The sequence below is a fragment of the Loxodonta africana genome, chromosome 19 (assembly GCF_030014295.1).
Source record: "Loxodonta africana isolate mLoxAfr1 chromosome 19, mLoxAfr1.hap2, whole genome shotgun sequence".
NCBI classification, from domain to species: Eukaryota; Metazoa; Chordata; class Mammalia; order Proboscidea; family Elephantidae; genus Loxodonta; species Loxodonta africana.
The window spans coordinates 43,431,056-43,453,934 of NC_087360.1; the positions used below are offsets into that span (position 1 = coordinate 43,431,056).

General features: G+C 35.4%; 1 protein-coding gene across 7 annotated transcripts in view; it reads left to right on the forward strand.

The window, feature by feature from the left end:
• The window catches only part of KIF13B (kinesin family member 13B), a 353,402-nt gene that overhangs the window by 293,855 nt on the left and 36,668 nt on the right, over positions 1-22,879 (forward strand). For 6 of the 7 annotated variants that reach the window (XR_010318524.1, XR_010318525.1, XR_010318526.1 and 3 more), the window contains one exon: positions 10,186-10,319. Coding sequence is in view for 4 of the 7 variants with exons in the window: in XM_064271888.1 (XP_064127958.1) it covers positions 10,186-10,319 (134 nt within the window). In the remaining 3 variants the exon portion in view is untranslated. Of the gene's footprint in view, positions 1-10,185; positions 10,320-22,879 lie in introns of those variants that run through there. The other variant, XM_064271894.1, reaches the window with a different exon arrangement.

Sequence of the window (22,879 nt, forward strand, 5' to 3'; positions counted from 1 at the left end):
GAGAAAAACGAAAACTCAACATACAGAGGGGAAACAATACGACTAAGCTATGATTACTTAGCAGAAATCATGCAGGCAAGAAGGCAATGGGATGACATATCTAAAACCTTGAGGGAAAAAAAATGCCAACCAAGAATAATTTACCCTGCAAAATGCTTGCTCAAATATGGTGGCAAAATTAGGGTACAAAATTAAGGGATACATAAAAACCAAACCAAACTTAGAATTATTAAAGGAAGTCCTTTGGATTGAGAAACAAAAACATCAGAAAACTGCGTGAATCTAGGATGCAAGACAACATCAGCCAGATACCAATGTAGGTAATGAACTCTCAAGGATAAACCTAAGCTAGAAGATTTACAACAGGGAACCAGACAGGTTAATCTGTAAATGACAACAATGTCAGAACAATAAAAGAGGGAATAAATGGTTTAGGTATAGGATTTTCAAATGGAGAGGAAGGCAAGGCCATACCAAATAATAAAATACTGGTTCAAACATAGGAAGGTAGGGGTAAATTTCAAGGTAACCACAAAGAAAGTTAACAAACCTACTCATCAAAACAAAGAAGAAAAACATAAATTCTCAGGAAAAACAAAATCTACAAAAACTAAAGAAATGAAAAAAAAAAAAAATCCACAAAGGAATTCAGCAGCACAGGAGAGTTAGAGGAACAAAGAAAATGTCAGCATCACATTAAAAAAAAAAAAAAAAACTGCAAAATAACAGCAATAAACTCACACCTATCAGTAATCACACTGAAGGTAAATGGCCTAAATGCACCCATAAAAAGACAGAGAGTGACAGAATGGATTAAAAAAGAAAAAAAGAAAAAAAAAGGAACCATTAATAATGCTGCCTACAAGAGATGAACCTTAGAAACAAAGACATAGATTTATTAAAAATCAAAGGATGGAAAAAAAAATATATCAAGCAAACAGCTATCAAAAAAGAACAGGTGTGGTAACCCTATTCTCAGATAAAATAGACTTTAAAACAAAATCCACTGTAAAAGACAAAGAAGGGCAATATATAATGATTAGAGAGATAATCCATCATGAAGACATAACCATAATATATAACTATGTACCAATTGACAGGGCTCCAAAACTCATAAACTCTAAGAGCACGGTAAAGAGACAGTAACAGCTCCACAATAATAGTAGGAGACTTCAACACACCATTCTTGGTAAAGGACAGAACATCTAGAAAGAAACTCAACAAAGATACAGAAGATCTGAAGGCACAATCAACCAACTTGACCTCATAGACATATATAGAACACCCCACCCAACAGTAACAAAGTACACATTTTTTTCCAGTGCACATGGAGCAGTCTCCAGTTTGACCACATCTTAGGCCACAAAGCAACCCTCAATAAAATCCAAAACACTGAGATAATACAAAGTATCTTCTCTGATCACAATGCCATCAAAGTAGAAATTAATAAGAGGAAAAGTAAGGAGAAAAAAACAAATACATGGAAACTGAATAACAACCTGTTTAAAACCACTGATAATAGAAGAAATCAAAGATGAAATAAAAAATTTCCTAGAATCAAAGAAGAATGAAAACACATCATACCAAAACATTTGGGACACATCAAAGGCAGTGCTCAAAAGATCAATTTATAGCAATGGATGCACACTCAAAACATTAGCTATACAACTCGAACAAATAGAAAGAGAACAGCAAAAGAAGCCCACCACCACCAGAAGAAAGGAAATAATAAAGATCAGAGAGAAATAAATGACATAGAGAATAGAAAAACAATAGAATCAACAAGCCTAAAAGTTGGTTCTTTGAAAGGATCAAAAAAAATCAAGAAACCATTGGCCAAACTGACAAAAGAAAAACAGGAGAGGATGCAAATAACCCAAATAAGAAATGAAATGGGGGACATTACAACAGATGCAACTGAAATAAAAAGGATCATAAGAGAGTACTATGAAAAACTATACTCCAACAAATATGAAAACCTGGAGGAAATTGACAAATTTCTGGAAATGTACTACCTACCCAAACTAACACAAAATGATGTTGAAAATCTGAACAGATCCATTACAAGAGATTGAAAAGGTAATTTAAAAAAACTCCCAATAAATAAAAGCCCTGGCCCAGATGGCTTCACTGGAGAATTCTACCAAGCATTCAGAGAATAGCTTACACCAGGCTACTCAAACTGTTTCAGAACACAGAAAAGGAAGGGATACTCTCAAATTCAATTGTATGAAGCTAGCATAACCCTGATACCAAAATCGGGCAAAGACAACACAAAAAAAGAAAATTACAGGCCAATTTCTCTCATGAATATAGTTGCAGAAACTCTCAATAAAATGCCAGCCAATAGAGTTCAGCATCATATCCAAAAAATAATGTACCACAACCAAGTGGGAATCATACCAGGTGTACAAGGATGGTTCAACATTAGAAAATCAATCAACATAATCTACCACATCAATAAAAGAATCACATGATAATTGATGCAGAAAAGTCCAACACCCATTCCTGATAAAAACTCTCAATAAAATAGGCATAAAAGGGAAATTCCTCAACGTAATAAAGGGCATCTATACAAAACCAACAGCCTACATCATTCTTAAAGGAGAGAGGCTGAAAATATTCTCCTTGAAAACAGGAACATGACAAGTATGCCCTTTATCACCACTCCTATTTAAACTTGTGCTAGAAGTCCTAGCTAGAGCAATTAAGCAAGAAAAAGAAATAAAGGGCATCCAAATTGGTAAGGAAGAAGTAAAACTGTCCCTATTTGTGGATGATATGATACTACACATAGAGAACCTAAAAGACTGCACAAGAAAAGTACTAGAACAAATAGATTCTGGAGAGTAGTGGAATACAGGATAAACATGCAGAACTCAGTTGGATTTTTCCTAAACAATAAAGAGAACTATGAGAAGGAAATCAGGAAAGCAATACCATATATAAAATAGCCCCTAAAAAAATAAAATGCTTAGGAATGAATCTAACCAGGGATATAAAAAACCTATACAAAGAAAACTACAAAACACTACTGCAAGAAACCAAAAGAGACCTACATAAATGGAAAAACATACCATGTAGACTTAACATTGTGAAAATGTCAATTCTACCCAAAGCAATATGCAAATACAATGCAATTCCAATCTAAATACCAATAGCATTCTTTAAAGAGATGGGAAAACTAATCATTAACTTTATATGGAAACGGAAGAGGCTCCGGGTAAGTAAAGGACAAGTGAAGAAGAAGAATAAAGTAGGGAGACTCACACTACCTGACCCCAGAACCTACTATGTAGCTATGATAGTCAGAACAGCCTGGTACAAGTACAGTGACAGACACATTGACCAGTGGAACAGAATTGAGAACCCAGGTGTAAATCTACCCACCTACGGTAGCCTGATCTTAGACAGAGGCCCAAAGTCCATCAAATGTGTAACAATCTTTTTAACAATTGGTGTTGGCAAAATTGGATGTCCACCTGCAAAAAAAAAAAAAAGAAAAACAGGACCCATACTTCATACCATACACAAAAACTAATACAAAATGGAACAAAGACCTAAATATAAAACCAAAAACCAAAAAGATCATAGAAGAAAAAATAGGGTCAAAGGTAGCACCCCTAATAAAAAAAAAAATTTTTTTTTTTTCATACGTGGCATAAATAGGCTATAAGCCGTAACTAACGACACACAAACAGCAGAAGGTAAGCTAGACAACCAGGACCTTCTAAAAATTAAACAGTTATGCTCATCAAAAGAGTAAAAAGAGAACCCTCAGACTAAGAAAATTTTTTTTGCTATGACAAATCCAGCAAAGGTCTGATGTCTAAAATCTACAGGAGAATCCAACACCTCTACAACAAAAAGTTAAATTATCCAATTAAAAATGGGTAAAGGATATGAACAGACACTTCACCAAAGAAGACATTGAGAGGGCTAACAGACACATGAGAAAATGTGATTACTAGCCATTAGAGAAATGCAAATCAAAGCCACAACAAGATACCATCTCACCCCAACATTATTAGCATGAGTCAAAAACAAAAAAACAGAAAATAACAAATGCTGGGGAGATTGTGGGGAGATTGTGGGGAGATTGGAACTCTTATGCATTGCTGGTAGGATTGCAAAATGTTGCAACCATTTTGAAAAACAGTATGGTGCTTACTTAAAAAGCTTGTAATAGAAATACCGGAAACCCTGGTTGCATAGTGGTTAAGTGCTACAGCTGCTAACCAAAGGAGTGGCAGTTCAAATCTGCCAGGCGCTCCTTGGAAACTCTATGGGGCAGTTCTACTCTAGGGTCACTATAAGTCGGAATCGACTCGATGGCACTGGGTTTGGTTTGGTTTGGTAATAGAGATTACCATATGATCCAGCAATCCCACTCCTAGGAATATATCCTAGAGAAATAAGAGCCATCACATGAATAGACATATGCACACCCATGTTTATTGCAGTATTGCTCACAATAGCAAAAAGATGGAAACAACCGAGGTGCCCATCAACAGATGAATGGATAAACAAACTATGGTACATACACAGAGTAGAATACTGCACAACAATAAACAAGAATGATGAATCTGTGAAGCATCTCACAACATGGATGAATCTGGAAGGCATTATGCTGAGTGAAATAAGTCAATCACGAAGGAAAAATATTGTATGAGATCAGTACTATAAAAACACACAAAAACAATCTTTGTTTACAAGGGAGGGGAAGAATGGGGATGGAAAACTACTAACTAGACAATAAATAAGTGGTAATGTTGGTGAGGGTAAGACAGTATACAATACTGGGGAAGCCAGCACAATTTGACCAAGGCAAGTTCATGGACCCTCCATAAACACATCCAGACTCCCTGAGAGACCAAAGTACTAGCTGAGGGCTGTTGGGACCTTGTTTTCCATGAGCATCTAGCTCAGTTGGCAAAACATAGTTTACGAAGAAAATGCTCTACATTATACTTTGGTGAGTAGCGTCTGGGGTCTTAAAAGCTTGTGAGTGGCCATGTGAAATACTCCACTGGTCTCATCCCATCTGGAGCAAGGGAGAGTGAAGAAGATGAAAGACTCAAGGAAAGATTAGTCCAAAGGACTAATGGACCACAGTTTAAAGATTAAATCAAAAATTAAAAACAAAACAAAAATTATCAATTCTTAACCTGTGTTATCTGGTAATAAGCAGTCTTATTAATCTATTTCTTTGTACCCTCCCATTACTATTTTGAGGCAAATTCCATATATTATTTCATGTGTGAATATTTCTGTATGTTATGTCTCTCTAAAAAAAAAAACCCACTCCTAAAAAAATTAATAATTCCTTAACATCATCAAACATGTGATCAGTGATTTAATTTCTCCAATGTTTCAAAAGAAGATCCATATTCATACATTGTGATTGCTTGATATGTATCAGTCCATTTTTAATCTGTGTGCTCTCCCCTGGGTTTTTTATTAGGCTATATATTTGTTGGAGAAACTAGGTTGTTGTACAGTGGATTCTCAACATTCTTATTTTTTTGCTGATTCTATCTCCATGAAGTTGTTTAAACATGAATCCTTGTCCCCTGTCTTTCCTGTGATGTAGAGCCTTGATCAGATTCAGGGTAATTTCAGGGAAAGAAGGGTAGGACTACACTACTTCTCACTTATTGACATAGTTTGGTTCCAAAGATGAGGTCATTATGCAAAAATCTGAATTACATGAAAATGGAGGATGACTATATCATTACTAACTGTCAAATTACATCATTACATATTTACTAAGCTCCTGAGAATCAGAGCCCAGCAAACTTGACACTTAACCATTACAGAGAGCATTACTCTCATGTCTCAATTTGGTGTTCATTACTGCCAGATGTGCATTGTTAATGCACAAACTAGTCGGAGAGTAGATTTTTTCTATTATTATAAATGTGAAATGTCAGATAATGAGACAGTTGATAAGTGAGGAGTAGGTGTACTTTATGGATAATTTTCTGTATTTCCCTCAGAAGATACTTAATGTCTGATTGTCTTTTTTTGGTGATATTTTCAGCCTTTGATTGATTATTGCCTGGATCCTTAATTGGTCATTTTTACTCTAGAATGTTAGTTTAAGTGGTTGTAGAACTCTATGCTAGGTTGTAATTTTTTTCTCAGCATTTTGATGATATTCTTCTGGCTGTTTATTCATCTTAAAATTACTTTATTTTGTGCTTATCTCCTCTTTTTTTTTTGCTCCTCTGTTCCCTGTTTTTACCTTTCTTTAAATTTTTTGACTTTTGTAGAACTTTGTTTTAATTTACCTTCTGGCATTATAGCTATCTATCTCTGCCTTTTTCTTTTTTAATATCAGCTACTCTTGTGATTACGATACGTATCTTTAACTTTTCAAAGTCTACTTAGACTGTTTTATGTAAACTGTAGAAACCTTAAACTGTTTTATGTAAACTGTAGAAACCTTACAACTATATAATTCCATTTACCAATCCCTGCTATCTTTTTTTCTACAGTTGTCATGGATTACATCTATATATATTGTACAAACCACAATTTGCACTTGAAACAGTCACATGTATTTTAAAAGAAAGTAAGAGGGGTAAATAATTATGTACTTTATAATATAGGGAAACCCTGGTGGCATAGTGGTTAAGAGCCATGGCTGCTAACTGAAAGGTCAGCAGTTCAAATCCGCCAGGTGCTCCTTGGAAGCCCTATGAGGCAGTTCTGCATTATCCTATAGGGCTGCTATGAATTGGAATAGACACGACAGCATCAGGTTTTTTTTTTTTTTTTTTTAATAATATGTGTATAAAGTATGTTATTTTGTGTGTGTATATATGTATATATATGTAAATGGAAACCCTGGTGGCATAGTAGTTAAGAGCTACAGCTGCTAACCAAAAGGTCAACAACTCAAATCTACCAGGTGCTCCTTGGAAACCCTATGGGCAGTTCTACTCTCTCCTTTAGGGTCACTGTGAGTTGGAATCAACTTGACAGCAGCGGGTTTGTTTTTTTTTTAATATGTATATGTATATAAAGTGAAGATGTATATATGTATATAAAGTGACTATTGCAATAAAGTGAGTCACATGAATGTTTGTTTCCCAGTGCATATAAAAGTTACGTTTACACCATATTGTAGCATATTAAGTGTCTTAAAAATGTACATACCTTAATTAAAAAATACTTCATTGCTAAAAAATGCTATCATCTGAGCCTTCAGCGAGTCTTAATCTTTTTGTTGATGGAGGTTCTTGCCTTGATGTTGATGGCTGCTGACTGAGTAGGGTGGTGGTTTCTGAAGGTTGGGATGGCTGTGACAATTTCTTAAAATAAGACAACAGTGAAGTTCTGCATCAGTTGACTTCTTTCATGAAAGATTTCTCTGTAGGATGTGATGCTGTTTGACAGTATTTCACCCATAGTAGATCTTCTTTCAAAATTGGAATCAGTCCTCTCAAACTCTGCCATTGCTTTATCAACTAAGTTTATGTAATATTCTAAATGCTTTGTTGTGATTTCAACAAAGTTCACAGCATCTTCACCAGGAGTAGATTCCATCTCAAGAAACCACTTTCTTTGGTCATCTGTAAGAAGCAGTTCCTCATCTGTTAAAGTTTTCTCATGAGATTGCAGCAGTTCAGTCACATCTTCAGGCTCCACTTCTAATTCTAATTCTTGCTATTTCTGCCACATCTGCAGTTACTTCATCTACTGAAGCCTTCAACCCCTCAGTTATCCATGAAGGTTGGAATCAACTTCTTCCAAACTCCTGTTAATGTTGATATTTTGACTTCCTCCCATGAATCGTGAATGTTTTTAATGACATCTAAAATGGTGAATCCTTTATAGAAGGTTTTCACCAATTTACTTTGCCCAGACCCATCAGAGGAATCACCACCTATGCCAGCTATATAGCCTTACAGAATGTATTTTTTAGATATTAACACTTGAAAGTCAAGGTTACTCCTTGTTCCATGGGCTGCAGAATGGATGTTATGTTATCAGGCATGAAAACAACGTTAACATTCTTATACATCTTCATCAGAGCTCTTGGGTGACCAGGTGCATTGTCAATGACCAGTAATATTTTGAAAGGAATCTTTTTTTCTGAGCAATAGGTCTTAACAGTGGGCTTAAAATATTCACTAATGACAGTTGTGCTGTCATTGAGGCTTTGTTGTTCCATTTATAGAGCACAGGCAGAGTAGATCTAGCGTAATTCCTAAAGGCCCTTCGATTTTTGGAATGGTAGATGAGCTTTGGCTTCAATTGAAAGTCACCAGAGCTACTTTCTTGCTGGTTTGAGGTTAGTAGCTTTTCCCAATTTTGCCAAATCTTTCTTTAGTAAATCTACTTCACCTTTATTTCTATGTGGTGATACAAAAGAATTGATCAACATTATGCTTTTGTGAAGGTCATGCTCAGTTGTGTTCTAGGCTATTCTTCTGACTACTGTTATTTTAGTTACATTTATAATGTTAAACTCTGTAAATTACATCCTACTCATGAGTATTTTTAATATATATTTTCATGAGAATTTGAAATTTAAATCCAAGCACTTTTTGTATTCTAATCCCCTTCCTTTCACCCTTCAAGCTTCAAGTTGATTGATGGGGTGTTTTTTTTTTTTTTTTAAAGTAAATATATAAATGTTCATGTCATATAAGGTAAATATACAAATTCGTATCATAATAACTATTGTAATATTTAAAAGGTAATTATTATTTCATGTATTTTAGTTAGTATTTCAGGGTTTGTCCTTTGGATGGACCCATGTAGGGCGTTGTGGTTCTTAAAGATTCAAAAGGAAAGAGGATAATATTTTATTGAGTGCTTACTGTGCACCCTGGGGTACTATGTATCCACTTAACATTTATTTTTACTTGACCTTGATAGCATCTCTTGATTCCATTTTATAGGTGAGGAAATTTCTACTACTCCTCTCTGGGCTAAGTAACTTTATCCAGGTTAGAGTTACATAGTTTAAGCCATTGGAACTGGACTAGAGCTCAGACCTCCTCAGCCTAGGCTCTTTCTCATCTCTATATCACGTTCTCTGGGAACTGGTCTGGATATATCAGAGCTGGAAATCCAAGGATTGCTATAGTTTATTTCTTGGCAATCTGGAAACACCGCTAGGCTCAAGTGACTGTAATGCTAATAAATTTGGAGTTTTTTTCAAGGGTGAGGATGGAGTAGAGGTGAGCAGGTGGCTGTGCACTTATGTTCAGTCAATATTATGTACTGATTCCTTCGGTTGACTTGTTTTGTTCTTTTAAAGTGTTATGGGGATACAGTGTTTTACCATTTTTGTCTTGGATTAAATTTTCTTAATGAGTAAATTATTAGTTTAATTCCAGAAGAAGAGGCAAATCTCATTATATCATAGACATTGCCTGTACCTCTAATCCCAGCCTTCAGTAATTAAAATCAAGTAATGAGCGCTGGTGGCACAGTGATTAAAGTGCTCAGCTGCTAACCGAAAGGTCAGTGGTTCGAACCCATCAGCAGCTCTGCGGGTGAAAGATGTGACAGTTTGCTTCTGTAAAGATTTATAGCCCTGCAGCCCCTATCGGGCAGTTCTGCTCTGTCCAGCATGGTCTGTATGAGTCAGAATCGACTCAATGCCAATAGGTTTTTAAGAACATCGTTGGTTCACAACATCTATCCCTTGTAAAAACAACTCAGACACTGCCCTCATCCTGAAAGATCAGTTACATCTTCATTTAGTAAATTGTGGAGCAAAATGAGAGTTGAATGAGACATAGTCCCTGACTTACTTCAGAGAGTTTAAAGTCTAGATGGAGAGCCATACATCTGTGTTATCAGCTATATGATTTAAAAATTAAAATCCCCTTTTATTCTGGGGCAGAAGTTAGTTCTTGTTCCAGTTAGTGTCAAGGACTGAAAGTGCTTTACCCTTTGAATACTAATAGGATTGCTGGATATTTAGAATGTTTTACAAGTACCCCAGTTACTACTTTTTAGTTGGAATAGAAAACATCATTGTGCTTGACGGTAAATACAATAATACTCTGTTTTCCATTATTAAAATTTTTATGGGTATCCTTTTTGATTTATATTGATAGAATTGCTTACAAATGGTACCTGGCAAATTCACAGAAAAGAAAATGCTTATGGAATTGTTTTTGTTTTATCTTTTTTTTTTTCTTTTAATATTGTTGACAGGACTTAGTAGCTTAGCAGCCTCCTACTTGAATCCAGTAAAATCGTTTGTGCCACAGATGCCGAAGCTGCTTAAATCTCTTTTTCCTGTCCGAGATGAAAAAAGGGGCAAACAGCTATCTCCTCTTACACATCAGGTAAAAAAATAAAAAAATTCAAGAAAGCAGCAATGAACAGTTTTCTAATATATTGTTGGCAAAATGATGTTCTGTATTGTGCTGAAGCTAATGGGAGAGGGATAGCCAAGATTGGGGGCATTAGAACTGGACTTTTAGATAAAGTAAAAGCTTGTGATAATTTCTCTTCCACTGTCTTCGGAGATAACAGAGCTGTTTAAACTTACTGACACTCTCAATCCTTTCTGCTTTTAAAAAATGCTAAGTATGCTACTAATGTGATTTATGGTAATATCACTTAGAGCAACAATAGTAAAATTTATGAAGTGCACTTAGTGTTGTTTGTGTATTGCCAACTAGAAAATGTAATTCTATTTTTAATTCTCGATTTTGTTTCTCAAACAATTTTATGTCACTACTATCCTTCCCTCTCAAGCTCTTTTTCTTCTACTGTGGATTACCTGTTTTTTTATTTAAAGTATTAAATCACTTGTCTTATTTCCCTTTTTTTCTCAAAGCTCCCTACCCAGCCCTAGAATAAGTGTTAGAGAAAATGTTGAAGGGTTTTTCAAACAATTAGGAAGCTACTCTTATGCAGTGGTGAGTGGGAGCCCTGTTAGAAGTACAAGTTCTAGCCTTATATAGGTGTGAACTCAGCAGAAAATGATAAATGAGGATTTATTTATACTCATTCAAAAACACATACAGTGCAAGTTCAGTTGTTGAAATAGGTCTTTGGACATCAGCTTCTCCACATTCTCTTAAACATTTGAGGTACAGAAATGCAGATGAGTAGTTGTCTGTGACTTTAACTATTAGTTTAAAAGAATTTTGTAAGTTTATGAATGCATATTTGAGGATGACAGTATTAGTTTTGTAAGGCTGATTTTTTTAGTCCAGCATTATATAAACCTCTACATAAGCACACACATATACATAATGGGTGAAAAAAAATTAAACCAATTTTTGAAGTGCTTAAGCTGTATTTAACATTATTAGGCATATAACAGGTGTTTGAAACTTGAATCTATGACTGTGAGAGCTATAATAAATAACAGTGTAATATTTGTTGTGCAACCACCATTCCACTGAAGGTCCTTTTTTCCAGGTCATGAGGGAGTTACACCTTGTCTACACCAATCTCTATCCTCATCTGACTTTACCGTTCAACAACATAATGCTTGAGACACATTTTTCTCTGAACTTCAGAGCTACTGCATTTCCCTGCCTTCCCTTCTAGTCACTGCTCATTACTTCTCAGTTGTCTTTGCTGTGATGGTTTATTCTATCAAACCTCTAACATTCAGGTGCTCCAGAGCTCAATCCTGGGCTCTCTTTTTTTATACCTAATTATTTGAGTGGATAACCCATTCAGTACCATGAGTTCAAATATTTATACATTGAAAATGCTCAGATTTATTTCTGCAGCCCAGACCTTACCCCTGAGGTTGACCTCATGTATTTAGTACTTATTCAGCTTTTCCACTTAGATATATAATTAAAAAAAAAAAAAAAAAAAAAGATATATAATAGATGGTCACATATTACACGTCCAAAACCTTACTATTGGTTTTCGCTCACAAGTCTGTTTCCTCCCAACATACACACAAACATACCTGCCTTCCCTATCATAGTATTTAGTGCAAATGTCCATCCAGTTGCTCTTACCTCATAAGTAGTTCATCAATGAAATTTTGTAGATGCTGCCTCTGTTCCGATTTGTCACTATCTCCATTTCTCAATTTAGCATTATATAAGCCATTATCTCTTGTCTCTACTACTGCAGTCGCCTTCCAATTGGTCTATTTGATGCTGTTTTTGGTTCATTATAGTCTGTCATTCACAAACTAGCTTCAGTGACCTTTCAAAGCCTTACGTTAATCCGTGGCTTAAAACTTTCCAATGCTGACAATTGAAACTGAATAAAGTCTGAATTATTTACCTTGACTGACAGAGTCATGTAATCTGGTCCTCTGATCTTTAATCTTTGTTCCCTTTATTCTCTCTCCTCTTTGTTCACTGTACTAAGCAATATTGGCCTTCTTTTTATTTCCTGAATGCATCAAGCTCATTTCAGTCTCAAGAGTTTTTGCACTTGCCTTTCCTTCTATTTTTTTTTTCCGAATCTTTGCATGGCTACTAGGTCTCAACTCAAGTGGGCTACTTTCTTAGAGAGGCCTTTTTTTTACCACCCGAATAAAACAATATCTTTCATTATATACATGTACACCACATTACCATACTTAATCTTCTTACTGGGATTATTGCTATGTTTAATATTTATTTTCTATCTCCACTCCAAAATGTAATACCTGAGGCGGGGACTTACTGTACGTAGAACAATGCCTGAGACATAGTAGATACAAAATCTATATTGACTGATTGACCACTGACATATAGGTGAATAGAACGTTATATAATTGTGTCAGCCAAATGGAACAAAGGACTATGTTTACAGTTTAGAGGTAAGGGAATCACATCTGATTGGAAATTTCAGGCATCAAGACATATTTGTGAACTTTGTTTCCTAGATTGACATAAACTCCATTAAAGAACTATTTATAAAGGAGATTTGGTTGATCAAAAATGGAAGTGTTCATCTCGTTTTTACTATCTTTGCTAATGTTCTAGGAAAAGTAAATTATGTTTTACTTGGGTCACTTTAAATATGCTCTAAGTTGTTACAACTGAAATGGTATTTCACCATGGAAAATACAGCTCTTTAGTACCAATGGAATTTTGAGAAAAATGCTTTATAGTCTGGACTTCTTCAGCGTTCCAAAAAATTTTTTTTTATTATACTAAACTTTTCTATAATGGAGTCCTATTCCCTTGAAAATCAGATTTAGTACTCTGTCAGGTGTTCTCAAGACCACTCTCAGGTTCTATGATTTGGTAGAAGGTAAAAGTTGCATAGGGAGAGTCCAGGAGAGACCAGGCACAAGCTTCCAGTTATCTTCTTCCAGTGGATTTGTATGGACAGTGTTTAATTTGCCTAGTAATGATGTGTGAAAAACGTATGAAGTATTGGTAACCAGGGAAGCTCACCGAAGCCTTAGTGTCCATGGTTTTTATTGGGGATCAGTTCCATAGGCACGGTGTACCCATCTGACTTTACTTCAGTTATTCAGTCTCCAGAGGTCAAACAGATACATTGTGGCCCAAGGCCTCTAGCATAAATCACATCGTTAGCATAAATCCTCTGGCATGGCCCAAGGCCCCAGGTATATAAAGATACTATTATCAGGTAGGATATTCCAAGGATTTAGAGGTTATCTCCCAGGAGCCAAGTTAAGGGCCAGTTCTTTCTTTGGAATGTGTAGTTCTTTCTTTGGAATGTGTACATCCCAAAGCCCCTGAGTAAGTATTAGCTCATTGTGCTTCTGGTCAATTAACATTCCCAGATTTTTTTGCTTGTGTATTTGTTTGCACACTTGTTAGTGCAGTTCTTCTCTTTTATTGTATATTGTGTAATTGATGTTTAAAATATTTAAAGAACTTTCTAAAAATATTTATCTTGATTTAGCATTCCTAGGATGTCAAGATATTTTTGAGTAATTATTTTTAAAATACATATATTCCACTGTCCTCTGCACACTTTTTAAGGGCATAGTCTGCCTGCATTTGAGTCATAAACAAAATCTTGAACATTTTTGGCCTAATACAGAAATCTGTCATATGCAACTAGAAATCCCTCTTCAAGTTACAGAGTTATGAATCAACACATTTCAGCTGTATGTATTCAGTCAACTATCTCCAGCCCACATTTCTTCCTATCAAAGAGATTATGGGAGACTTTGTTAGATACATTGTAGAAATAAAATGACACTACGTCCATATCCTTTTTCTGTATTGCCAGTCTAAGCCTAAAACAAGGGTAAATGCTGATAAACATTTCTAGATACTCTCTTTATTGACTGAGTTTGTCATAGCTTGTGTGAGGTATCTAATGGTATAGCTTATCAGTAGCTTGAAGCAATACAAATATACCCGGAGCCTTGCTTTCCGTTTTGATTCTGATTTTTATTTGCTGCTAATACCTGTCAGTGCACTAATTTCTGTGGTCTATAGAAATTTATAGAAATAATTATTAAATATATCATAAGCACTCTCAGAATAGAAAACTTGTAGGTTTTAGAACAACATCAAAGATAGAATCCCCAAAAATGCAAATCAGTATACATTCCTAAAAGGAATTTGGATCAACTCTTCTGTATAGGAAGGAATGAATATCGATGTTAATATTGCTTAAGACTTAGAGACAATGAATAAACTGTAACCTTGCTTAATGTTTATAATGTGTGCAACAGCACAAAAAAATAAAACAAAGAAAAACTCCAAAATGGTTTGGGATTGACATAGACAGTACATGGTAACCAAACAGACATACCCTACTCCCTGCTTTCCCTTTCATCATTTTTGAAGCAATTTCTCTATTTATTCCTTACCTCGCTGTGATGAAAAATATTAAAACTACTTCCTTTTTATATTTCTGAAACAAAGGCACAATCATGAAGAAACTCATACTATAACATGCATAAACACCACTCTGCCCTTCCCTGTATCTATTTGGAATTATTAGACTACAATTAGATGACTGCACTTGGCTCTAGATATATTACTAGTAGAAATGCACTGACCAACTGGAATTGTTTCAGAGAAGAACATCAAAAATGATTTATGAGGAAAGGTTAAAGGAATTATTTATAGCTTGACCAAATAATGACCAAGAGAGCTGACTTATGTATAAGCGTTCAAGGGATATAAACACCAAAGAAGGTGAAGAATTGTTTAAAGCTAGTTCAGCTAAAGCATGGAAATGAAAGTCAGAATGATAGAAATGAAATCAACAAAGAGAAGGTTAACAACTGTTAAATGAGTAAGTTAACAGCTGTTAAATATAAGTAACAACTGTTAAATGAGTAAGTAAAATGAATTGTAAATAGCAGGGTACCCTCTAAAAAAACTAGTGGGATTTCTGTCACTTCTGCTTTTAAAAAATAGGAAGTTCTTGAGAATATAAAAATAATGCAGGTATGAACAGAGGAATAGAATAGGCCCTGTCTCTACTAGTCATTCTCCATATTTTCATTGATAGATGAGGTAGAAGACAGCCAGAAGTTGTGTAATAAAGGAATGATTATTATGTAAAAAGAAAAAAAAAAAAACCAAACTTTTAATCAGAGTGTCCGTGACATTTTCAGGCAAGATTGTTCAGTTCCCTCCCTCATGCAAAGATACACAGATACATATCCGTAGTGAAACTCTAATGAAAAGATTAATGTTTATTAACTTGTACTTTGGAATCAGCAGGTTTTCAGATCAAGATGCTATCATTTTCTTGGCATTATATTTCAATATTGTATATCTAATGCATTTGAAAAGATTCATGTATATTTTCTTGTAAAATAGAAATTAATATTTGATTCTGAAGACTTAAGAACAAATATTCTTATGTTTTACTGAATTCTTCATTTGAACATATTCATAAAGCCTATGTCTCTAGTTTTATGATGGTTTGTTTTTGTTCATAATCAATTTCTGTCTGAGTTCCAGAAATGCAAAGATACTGCATTGAAGGAGGTAGCAACTGACAAAATTGCTGTCTTTGACCTTCTGATGTAAGCTTACTAACTAATCTGGAAAATAATGAACTGCAATTAGTGAAATCTGTACTCAAATTCAAGTGTGTTTCTCATACAGCACATAAAATAATTGTAAGAGCTTCCTGCTCTCTAATTAGTTAGATTGAATTAATTTGGCATTATAGCTTTTTTCATGTTTTTAGAAGTTTGTCTTCAGATAGAGCTATTTATGTGTTTCAAACTTAGGGACTCCAAATGGCCTCTTTGATTAATCTGGAGGCCTAAACAGCTAATGGTCAGATTTAATTTACCCCACCAAAAGTACAGTCACATTTCCAGCCTACCTTTATTTCAGTGTTTGCTCCTTGTCAGTAGCCCGTTTTAGTTAGGACTGCCTTATTAAACACAAAGATATTTTTCTCCTACTTCAGCATGGCTTCAAGTGTTCTAGGTAGACAAAGCCTTGAATAGAGAAGGCAATCTCCTGCACATCTCTGCTACTAATTGAAAAGATGCTTGCATAGTTAGTCCATCTTTCATTACACTGATTCCGCCATATATAAAATGGGAAAAAAACAAACTACGAGTTCTTCCCTTTACACAGGGTGCTATTTAAGTTAGTCACACATGGACTCCCTGGATGAAAAAAAAAAAAAAAAATTGAACTATATAAATGCTTACCTTGCATTTTGAATAAGATTTCATTATCTTAAATAAATAAAAGAAGAAAAAGGATGTGTCTTCTTTTCTAGTCTTCAATTTTCCTTAGTCTTTCAGGTTATTTTAGATTTAATATGTATGAGCATTTTTTACCTCTAATTTATACCCCACATCATAAATATATGTGTATATGGTATGCTACATTCACTTGTTCTCCAGTTAAGAAAGGGAAGTTTGCATAGGCCTTTTGTAGCACAGATTTTTTATTTTTTTAATTCAGTGCAAATTTTTTCTGTTAAATTGCTTTAGTGATGAATTCTTAGGCATTCTTACTATTGTTAGAAGACTTTTATATTTATTTTAATTTTCCAAAATCATAACATGTTGCCCTCTGGCTTTGACCCAGAAATGTAGAGATCCTGTATTGACTTACTTGGAAAGACCAAGTTGACAAAGTTGTCAGAATCAGGTTTAGTAGCTGATCTGGAAAACAATGAATTATTATTAAAATTCACTGGAGCAAATAAAAGAGTTTCTGAGGCAGTATAGAGGTCGATTGAAGAGACCTCATTCTGCCAGTCAGTTTTCAGGGAATGGCATTATATACTTTTGTATGTTTCTCTAAACCTGGGACTGTAAACTTTTTTTGTAAACGTCTAACTAATGAATATTTTAGGCTTTGTTGGCCACACAGTTTTTGTTGGAACTACTCAGCTTGCTGCTATAGTGTGAAAGCAGCCATAGACAGTACATAAATGACCGAGTGTGGCTATTTCCAATAAAACTTTATTTACAGACCCTGAAATTTGAATTTTATGAATTTTTATGTTACAAAATATTGTTCTTTTGATTTTTTTTTTGCAACCATTAAAAATGTAAAAATGAGTCAATTCTTCAGTCTTATACATTGTCCGAGTTTCATATGCATATGAGGTGGTTGAAGATAACGTGGCAAGAGCCAGGTGCATCTTAGTCCTCAAAGTGACATTTTTGCTTTTTAACGCTTTAAATAAAGAGGTCTTTTGCCTCAGATTTGCCCAGTGCAATATGTCGTTTGATTTTCTTGACTGCTGCTTCCATGGGTGTTGTGGATCCAAGTAAAATGAAATCTTTGACAACTTCCAAATTTTCTCAGTTTATCGTGATGTTGCTTATTGGTCCAGTTGTGAGGATTTTTGTTTTCTTTATGTTGAGGTGTAATCCATACTGATGGCTGTAGTCTTTGATCTCATCAGTCCTCTTTACTTTCAGCAATCTCTAGAGTCAAAGTAAGTATTAATAATGAAATGTGGAAAGACCTGGAGTTAGGAAACCGAAAGGGAGGAACATGCTTGGCATTTCTCAAGCTGAAAAAACTGAAGAAAAAATGCAAGCCATGAGTTGGAATATTGAAGAATTCTCTGCAGAAAATATTGAACGACACAGAAAGCATCAAAAGAAGATGGAAGAAATACACAGAGGCACTGTAGGAAAAAGAATTCACTGGTAATAAACCATTTCAGGAGGTTAGCATGTGATCAGGAACCGATGGTACTGAAGAAAAAAGTGCAAGCTGACCTGAAGGCATTGGTGAAAAACAAGACTTCAGGAATTGATGGAATACCAATTGAGATGTTTCAACAAATGGATGCAGCGCTGGAGCTGCTCACTTGTTTGTGTCAAGAAATTTAGAAGACAATTACTTGGCCAGCCGACTGGAAGAGATCCATGTCTGTGCCCATTCCAAAGAAAGATGATCTAATGGAATGCAGAAATTATTGAACAATATCATTAATATCACGTTCTAGTAAAATTTTGCTGAAAATAATTCAGAAACGGTTGCAGGAGTACATTGATAGGGAACTGCCAGGAATTCAAGCTGGATTCAGAAGAGGTTGTGGAATGAGGGATATCAATGCTGATATCACATGGATCTTGGCTGGAAGCAGAGGATACCAGAAAGATGTTTAACTGTGTTTGGTTGACTATGTAAAGGTGTTTGACTTTGTGGACCATAACGAATTATGCATAACATTGAAAAGAACTCAGATTTATATTAAAAAAGCAAAATTTAGTGCACAAATATGATCTTAAGAGATTTCTGCTGAAATTGATTAAAAATAAGCCAGTGATTATATTTGTAGAATGTATGAATCAGTAAAATATTTGAAGGAGGGACTGGACAAGTTGTGGAAATACACGAGCATTATTCATCCATGTTTCCTTTTCTTGCCCATTCCTATCTAAAAATTTTATCTACAGGCAAAGGGGAATCATTGAAATCCTTAAAGCAGGGGAGTGACATTGTCAGATTTATATTTTGAAATGCTTACCGTGGCTGCAGTTTGGAGGGTGGATTTGAGGAAGATAAAACGGGAAGCCTCTATTCAAGTACCTAAAAACCTCAGGGGGGATTTTAATATCGGAAGTCACCTTCACATGCTTGACACACATTATTATTTAACATCACTGATTGAAAGGGGCGTGTGATAGGTTGGATAAGGGTGTCTCTAGTGGGTACCAGTTGGTGGCCAACCGATAAGCTTTTCTGAGTGGTATTGCTTAGAGAATTCATCTGGACAGGATCACCACATTCCAGGATTTAATTTTCAAATGTTGAGTCCCAGAGATGATCACATTTACACAAAGGATTAATGTATCAATTAGAATACAAAGTTACCCATTTAAAGTGAGAAATACAACTGCCAGATGGACAAAAATGCTGGCATCGTTATGGCTAACACACTTGTCCAGATCCCCCTGGAAAGCCAGAGTATAAACCATAAGGCTGTTTTGTGAGCAGGGGGAGCTGGCTGGGTGAATCAGCGACTAGACCAGTGTTAGACGCTTGCTATTAGCTTTTTCTCCTGTGACTCTCCATTTTCCTTCTCCAGGCCAACCACCCTTGCTCTGACTAATATATCCTTAAAAAAAAATGCTGGTGTCATTGTTATTGCTGAGCTTAATCTTTAGGAAACTACACATTTTATCCAGGAGTTCCTGGGTGGTGCAAATAGTTAATGCACTTGGCTGTTAAATGCAAGTTTGGAGGTTCTAGTCCACCCAGAGGCAGCTTGGAAGAAAGGCCTAGCAATCTACTTCTGAAAAATTAACCATGGAAAATCTTGTGGAGCACAGTTCTGCTCTGACACAGGGGTCGACATGAGTCAGCATCAACTTGATGGCAGCTAATTTAGATTTTATGTATTGTCACTTTTATCAGAATGCTTTCAAAGGATTTAGAAGTTTTTTATTATGTGCACCACCACTCCTTGTTTTTGTTTCTTATATTTTTCCTACTTTAACAGTAAAAGCAGTAAAAGTTCACTACTATTCGTTTGTAGCAAAAAGTAAATTTTACATCTTGTGTATTCCTTTAAAAGGTAATTTCCTATGTCTGAATTTAAATCACTGGTCAGAATTGGTAAAAAAAAAAAAAAAAAGAAAAAGAGACTTAGAGGATCATATTAACTTAGCCTCCATTAGAAAATGACATTTAAGAACTTATTGAATCAGGGTAAAGGGTGATTATTAGAAGGTAGTTCTTTTGCAACAGGAAAAAATGCATCAAAAATCCATTATTGTGGAATTTTTTAAACAAAATTATTTTTTTCTTTCAACCTCTATCTCTGTTCCCCATCTATATATTCCTATGCCCAACTTTTAGAATATCTCTTGTTTTCCAAATCTATGTAACTTTGTCTGCACAATTCAACCTTCTTTGTGTCACATTTTAAGTTATTCATTCTACAAACATTAAGTTGGTGTTTTGTGTATGCAAAGGCAGAGATGACTAAGATGTAATCTCTACCCTTCAAAGAGCTTGCAGTTTAGAGAATCTCCCTTGTAGATAGGTAAACAGCTAAATAGCTAAGTAAAGTGTTATAGATACTGAAACCTGTATGTATGTCTGGGGTGAAACAATGAAGGGAGTGAGCATTTCTCTTTGCAATTTCAGGAACCGTAGATCATTCTTGATCATTTAAATACAAATTCACCATGATTCCTTAAGGAAAGGAACAGCTTGAGGAAGGGTCTGGAAAAGCAGTGTATCCAGGGAATTCAGAATGGTGTAACATGAAGAGCAAGAAAAGGGTGCAACCTCATGGAGAGATGAGAGTCTTATATGTCACACTAAGCAGTTTAAGCTTTATTCTTATAGGCAAAGTGGTCTCCAAATACCTTGTATGCATGGTCATAAAATTTTGAACTGTTATAACCTATATTCATGTGGTATGTTAAGGCCAGAGTTAAGAAAAAATTACTGGATATGGTATGAAAAGTGACCATCACCTTTTCCCTGTAGTATTTCTTAAACGGTTCTATTGCCTGTAACCTACTCGTCAGTTAGGTTTTAGCAATGCTCACTAGATAGCACAACCCAGAAGATTGCAGGGTCAGCTGGCACTGGAGAACTCAGTCCTTTTCCATCTCTGTCATTAACTCACTGGGCAATCTGAATGCATTTAACCATTTGGTAAATTCTCTCTGAGCCTTGATTTCCGTAGTGTGAAGTGTAGATAATTATATTCACTTATCTCATGGGACTTTCCCCTAACATAGCTGCAAAATACTTTGCAGTCATTTTTATTAATACTTAGCAGATGTGTTGTAATGATTAATGAATTTGTGATCTGAAGTGTTTTGAGCTCCTGAAATAGGAGGCAACTGCCAGCTCAGGGGATATGTAAAAGAGCATTAAAATAAAAATAATACACATTTGGAAATTTGAGCTATTATGTGTGAAGGACAAATGATACCCTGAAGATTTAAGTATACTTTGTAGGTATTTTTGTTACCCTTTTTTTTTTTTTTTTTTAGTAAGGTTGCTGAATTCATCATAGACCCTTGTCTAATATAGTAAGCTCGGTACTCCCACTCCTGCACGTGCACATGCACGTATGTGCACAAGTGCACGTACAGACACTCACACTGTGTTTACCAATACTACCATCTTTGTTTCCCCCTGTCATCTATACTTCTGGACGTCATCTTTGACTCTTTGTATTTCCTCAGCCTCCACAGCCAGTTGTTTCCAAGTATCAATATCTTTCATATCTCTCAACTTCAATTTTTCTTTTCCTCTTATTATCCAAGTTCAGACTCTTGTTAACTCTCCACTGAACCACTGAAGTAAGCTTTTAACTGGTCTCCCTATTTTAGCATCTCCTCAATCTAAGGACTAATCTTCTGGAAGCATAGCTCTTAGTGCTGCTTTTATTCAGTTGATAGTTCTTTATTGTCTGTGAAAATCAACCATAAGCTCATGTGGCCTCCTCCACATGGTCCTAACCTTTCTTCCCTCTACCCAGTGCTGGTCAGGCTAGATCATTCTTTCTTCCCCAAGACCTGGAAGAATGAGTTGCTTTTCACAGGTAGAGATGTGAGTAGAGAGAACACTTCAGATACAAAAATGGCTCTTTTGCCCTTCCGCCTTTAACATGCCACTGTTTATATCGAAATGTTTCTTTTACTCGTATCTCTACCCTGGAAAAGACTCATTTTCCAAGGCCTGTCTCAAAATAAAATTACCTTCATGAAGGTTTTCTAGATCTGTTCTACTAGTGATCTTTACCTTCTCTGAATTCTGTCAGCTTTTGAAACTGCCATTCTAATACCTGTTGTATTCTTTTGTTTCAGTTATTTGCATACATGTCCCTCCTCCCAACTAGATTTTCAGCCTATTGAGACCAAAGCCCATGTCTTTCTAATATTTGTGTTCCCTACAGTCAATGGCTTGTAAATTTTGAGGCTTAATAAATCTTTAACTAAATTTATACATTGAGAGTCAGAACCTCACTGCTTAAAAAAAAAAAATTTTTTTTATTGTACTTTAGGTGAAGGTTTACAGAACAAATTAGCTCTCATTAAACAATTTATACACATATTGTTTTGTAACATTAACTAAACTCAAACATTAAGAGTCAGGACCTCACTTTTCTTCTTCATAGATAGCTGTCGTCAAGTCAACTCTGATCTTAACAGCAACGCTTTGTAAAACAGGATGAAACGTTGCCTGGTCCTGTGTCATCCTCATGATTGCAGGCACTGGCATGTTCGAGTTTATCATTACAGTTATTGTGTCATTCCATCTCACTAAGGGTCTGCCTTGCTGTCACTGACCCTCTACTTCAACAAGCATGGTATACTCCTTCAGCAATTGATCTCTCCTGATGACCTGTCCAAAGTAAGCAAGTCACACAGTGTTCTGCTGTGATCTATTAAGTTTTCATTGCTTAATTTTCTGAAGTAGATCACCAGGCCTTTCTTCCTAGTCTTAGCCTGGAAGCTTCACTGAAACTTGTCTACCGTGGGTGACCTTGCTGGTATCTTAAATACCGGTGACATAGCTTATAG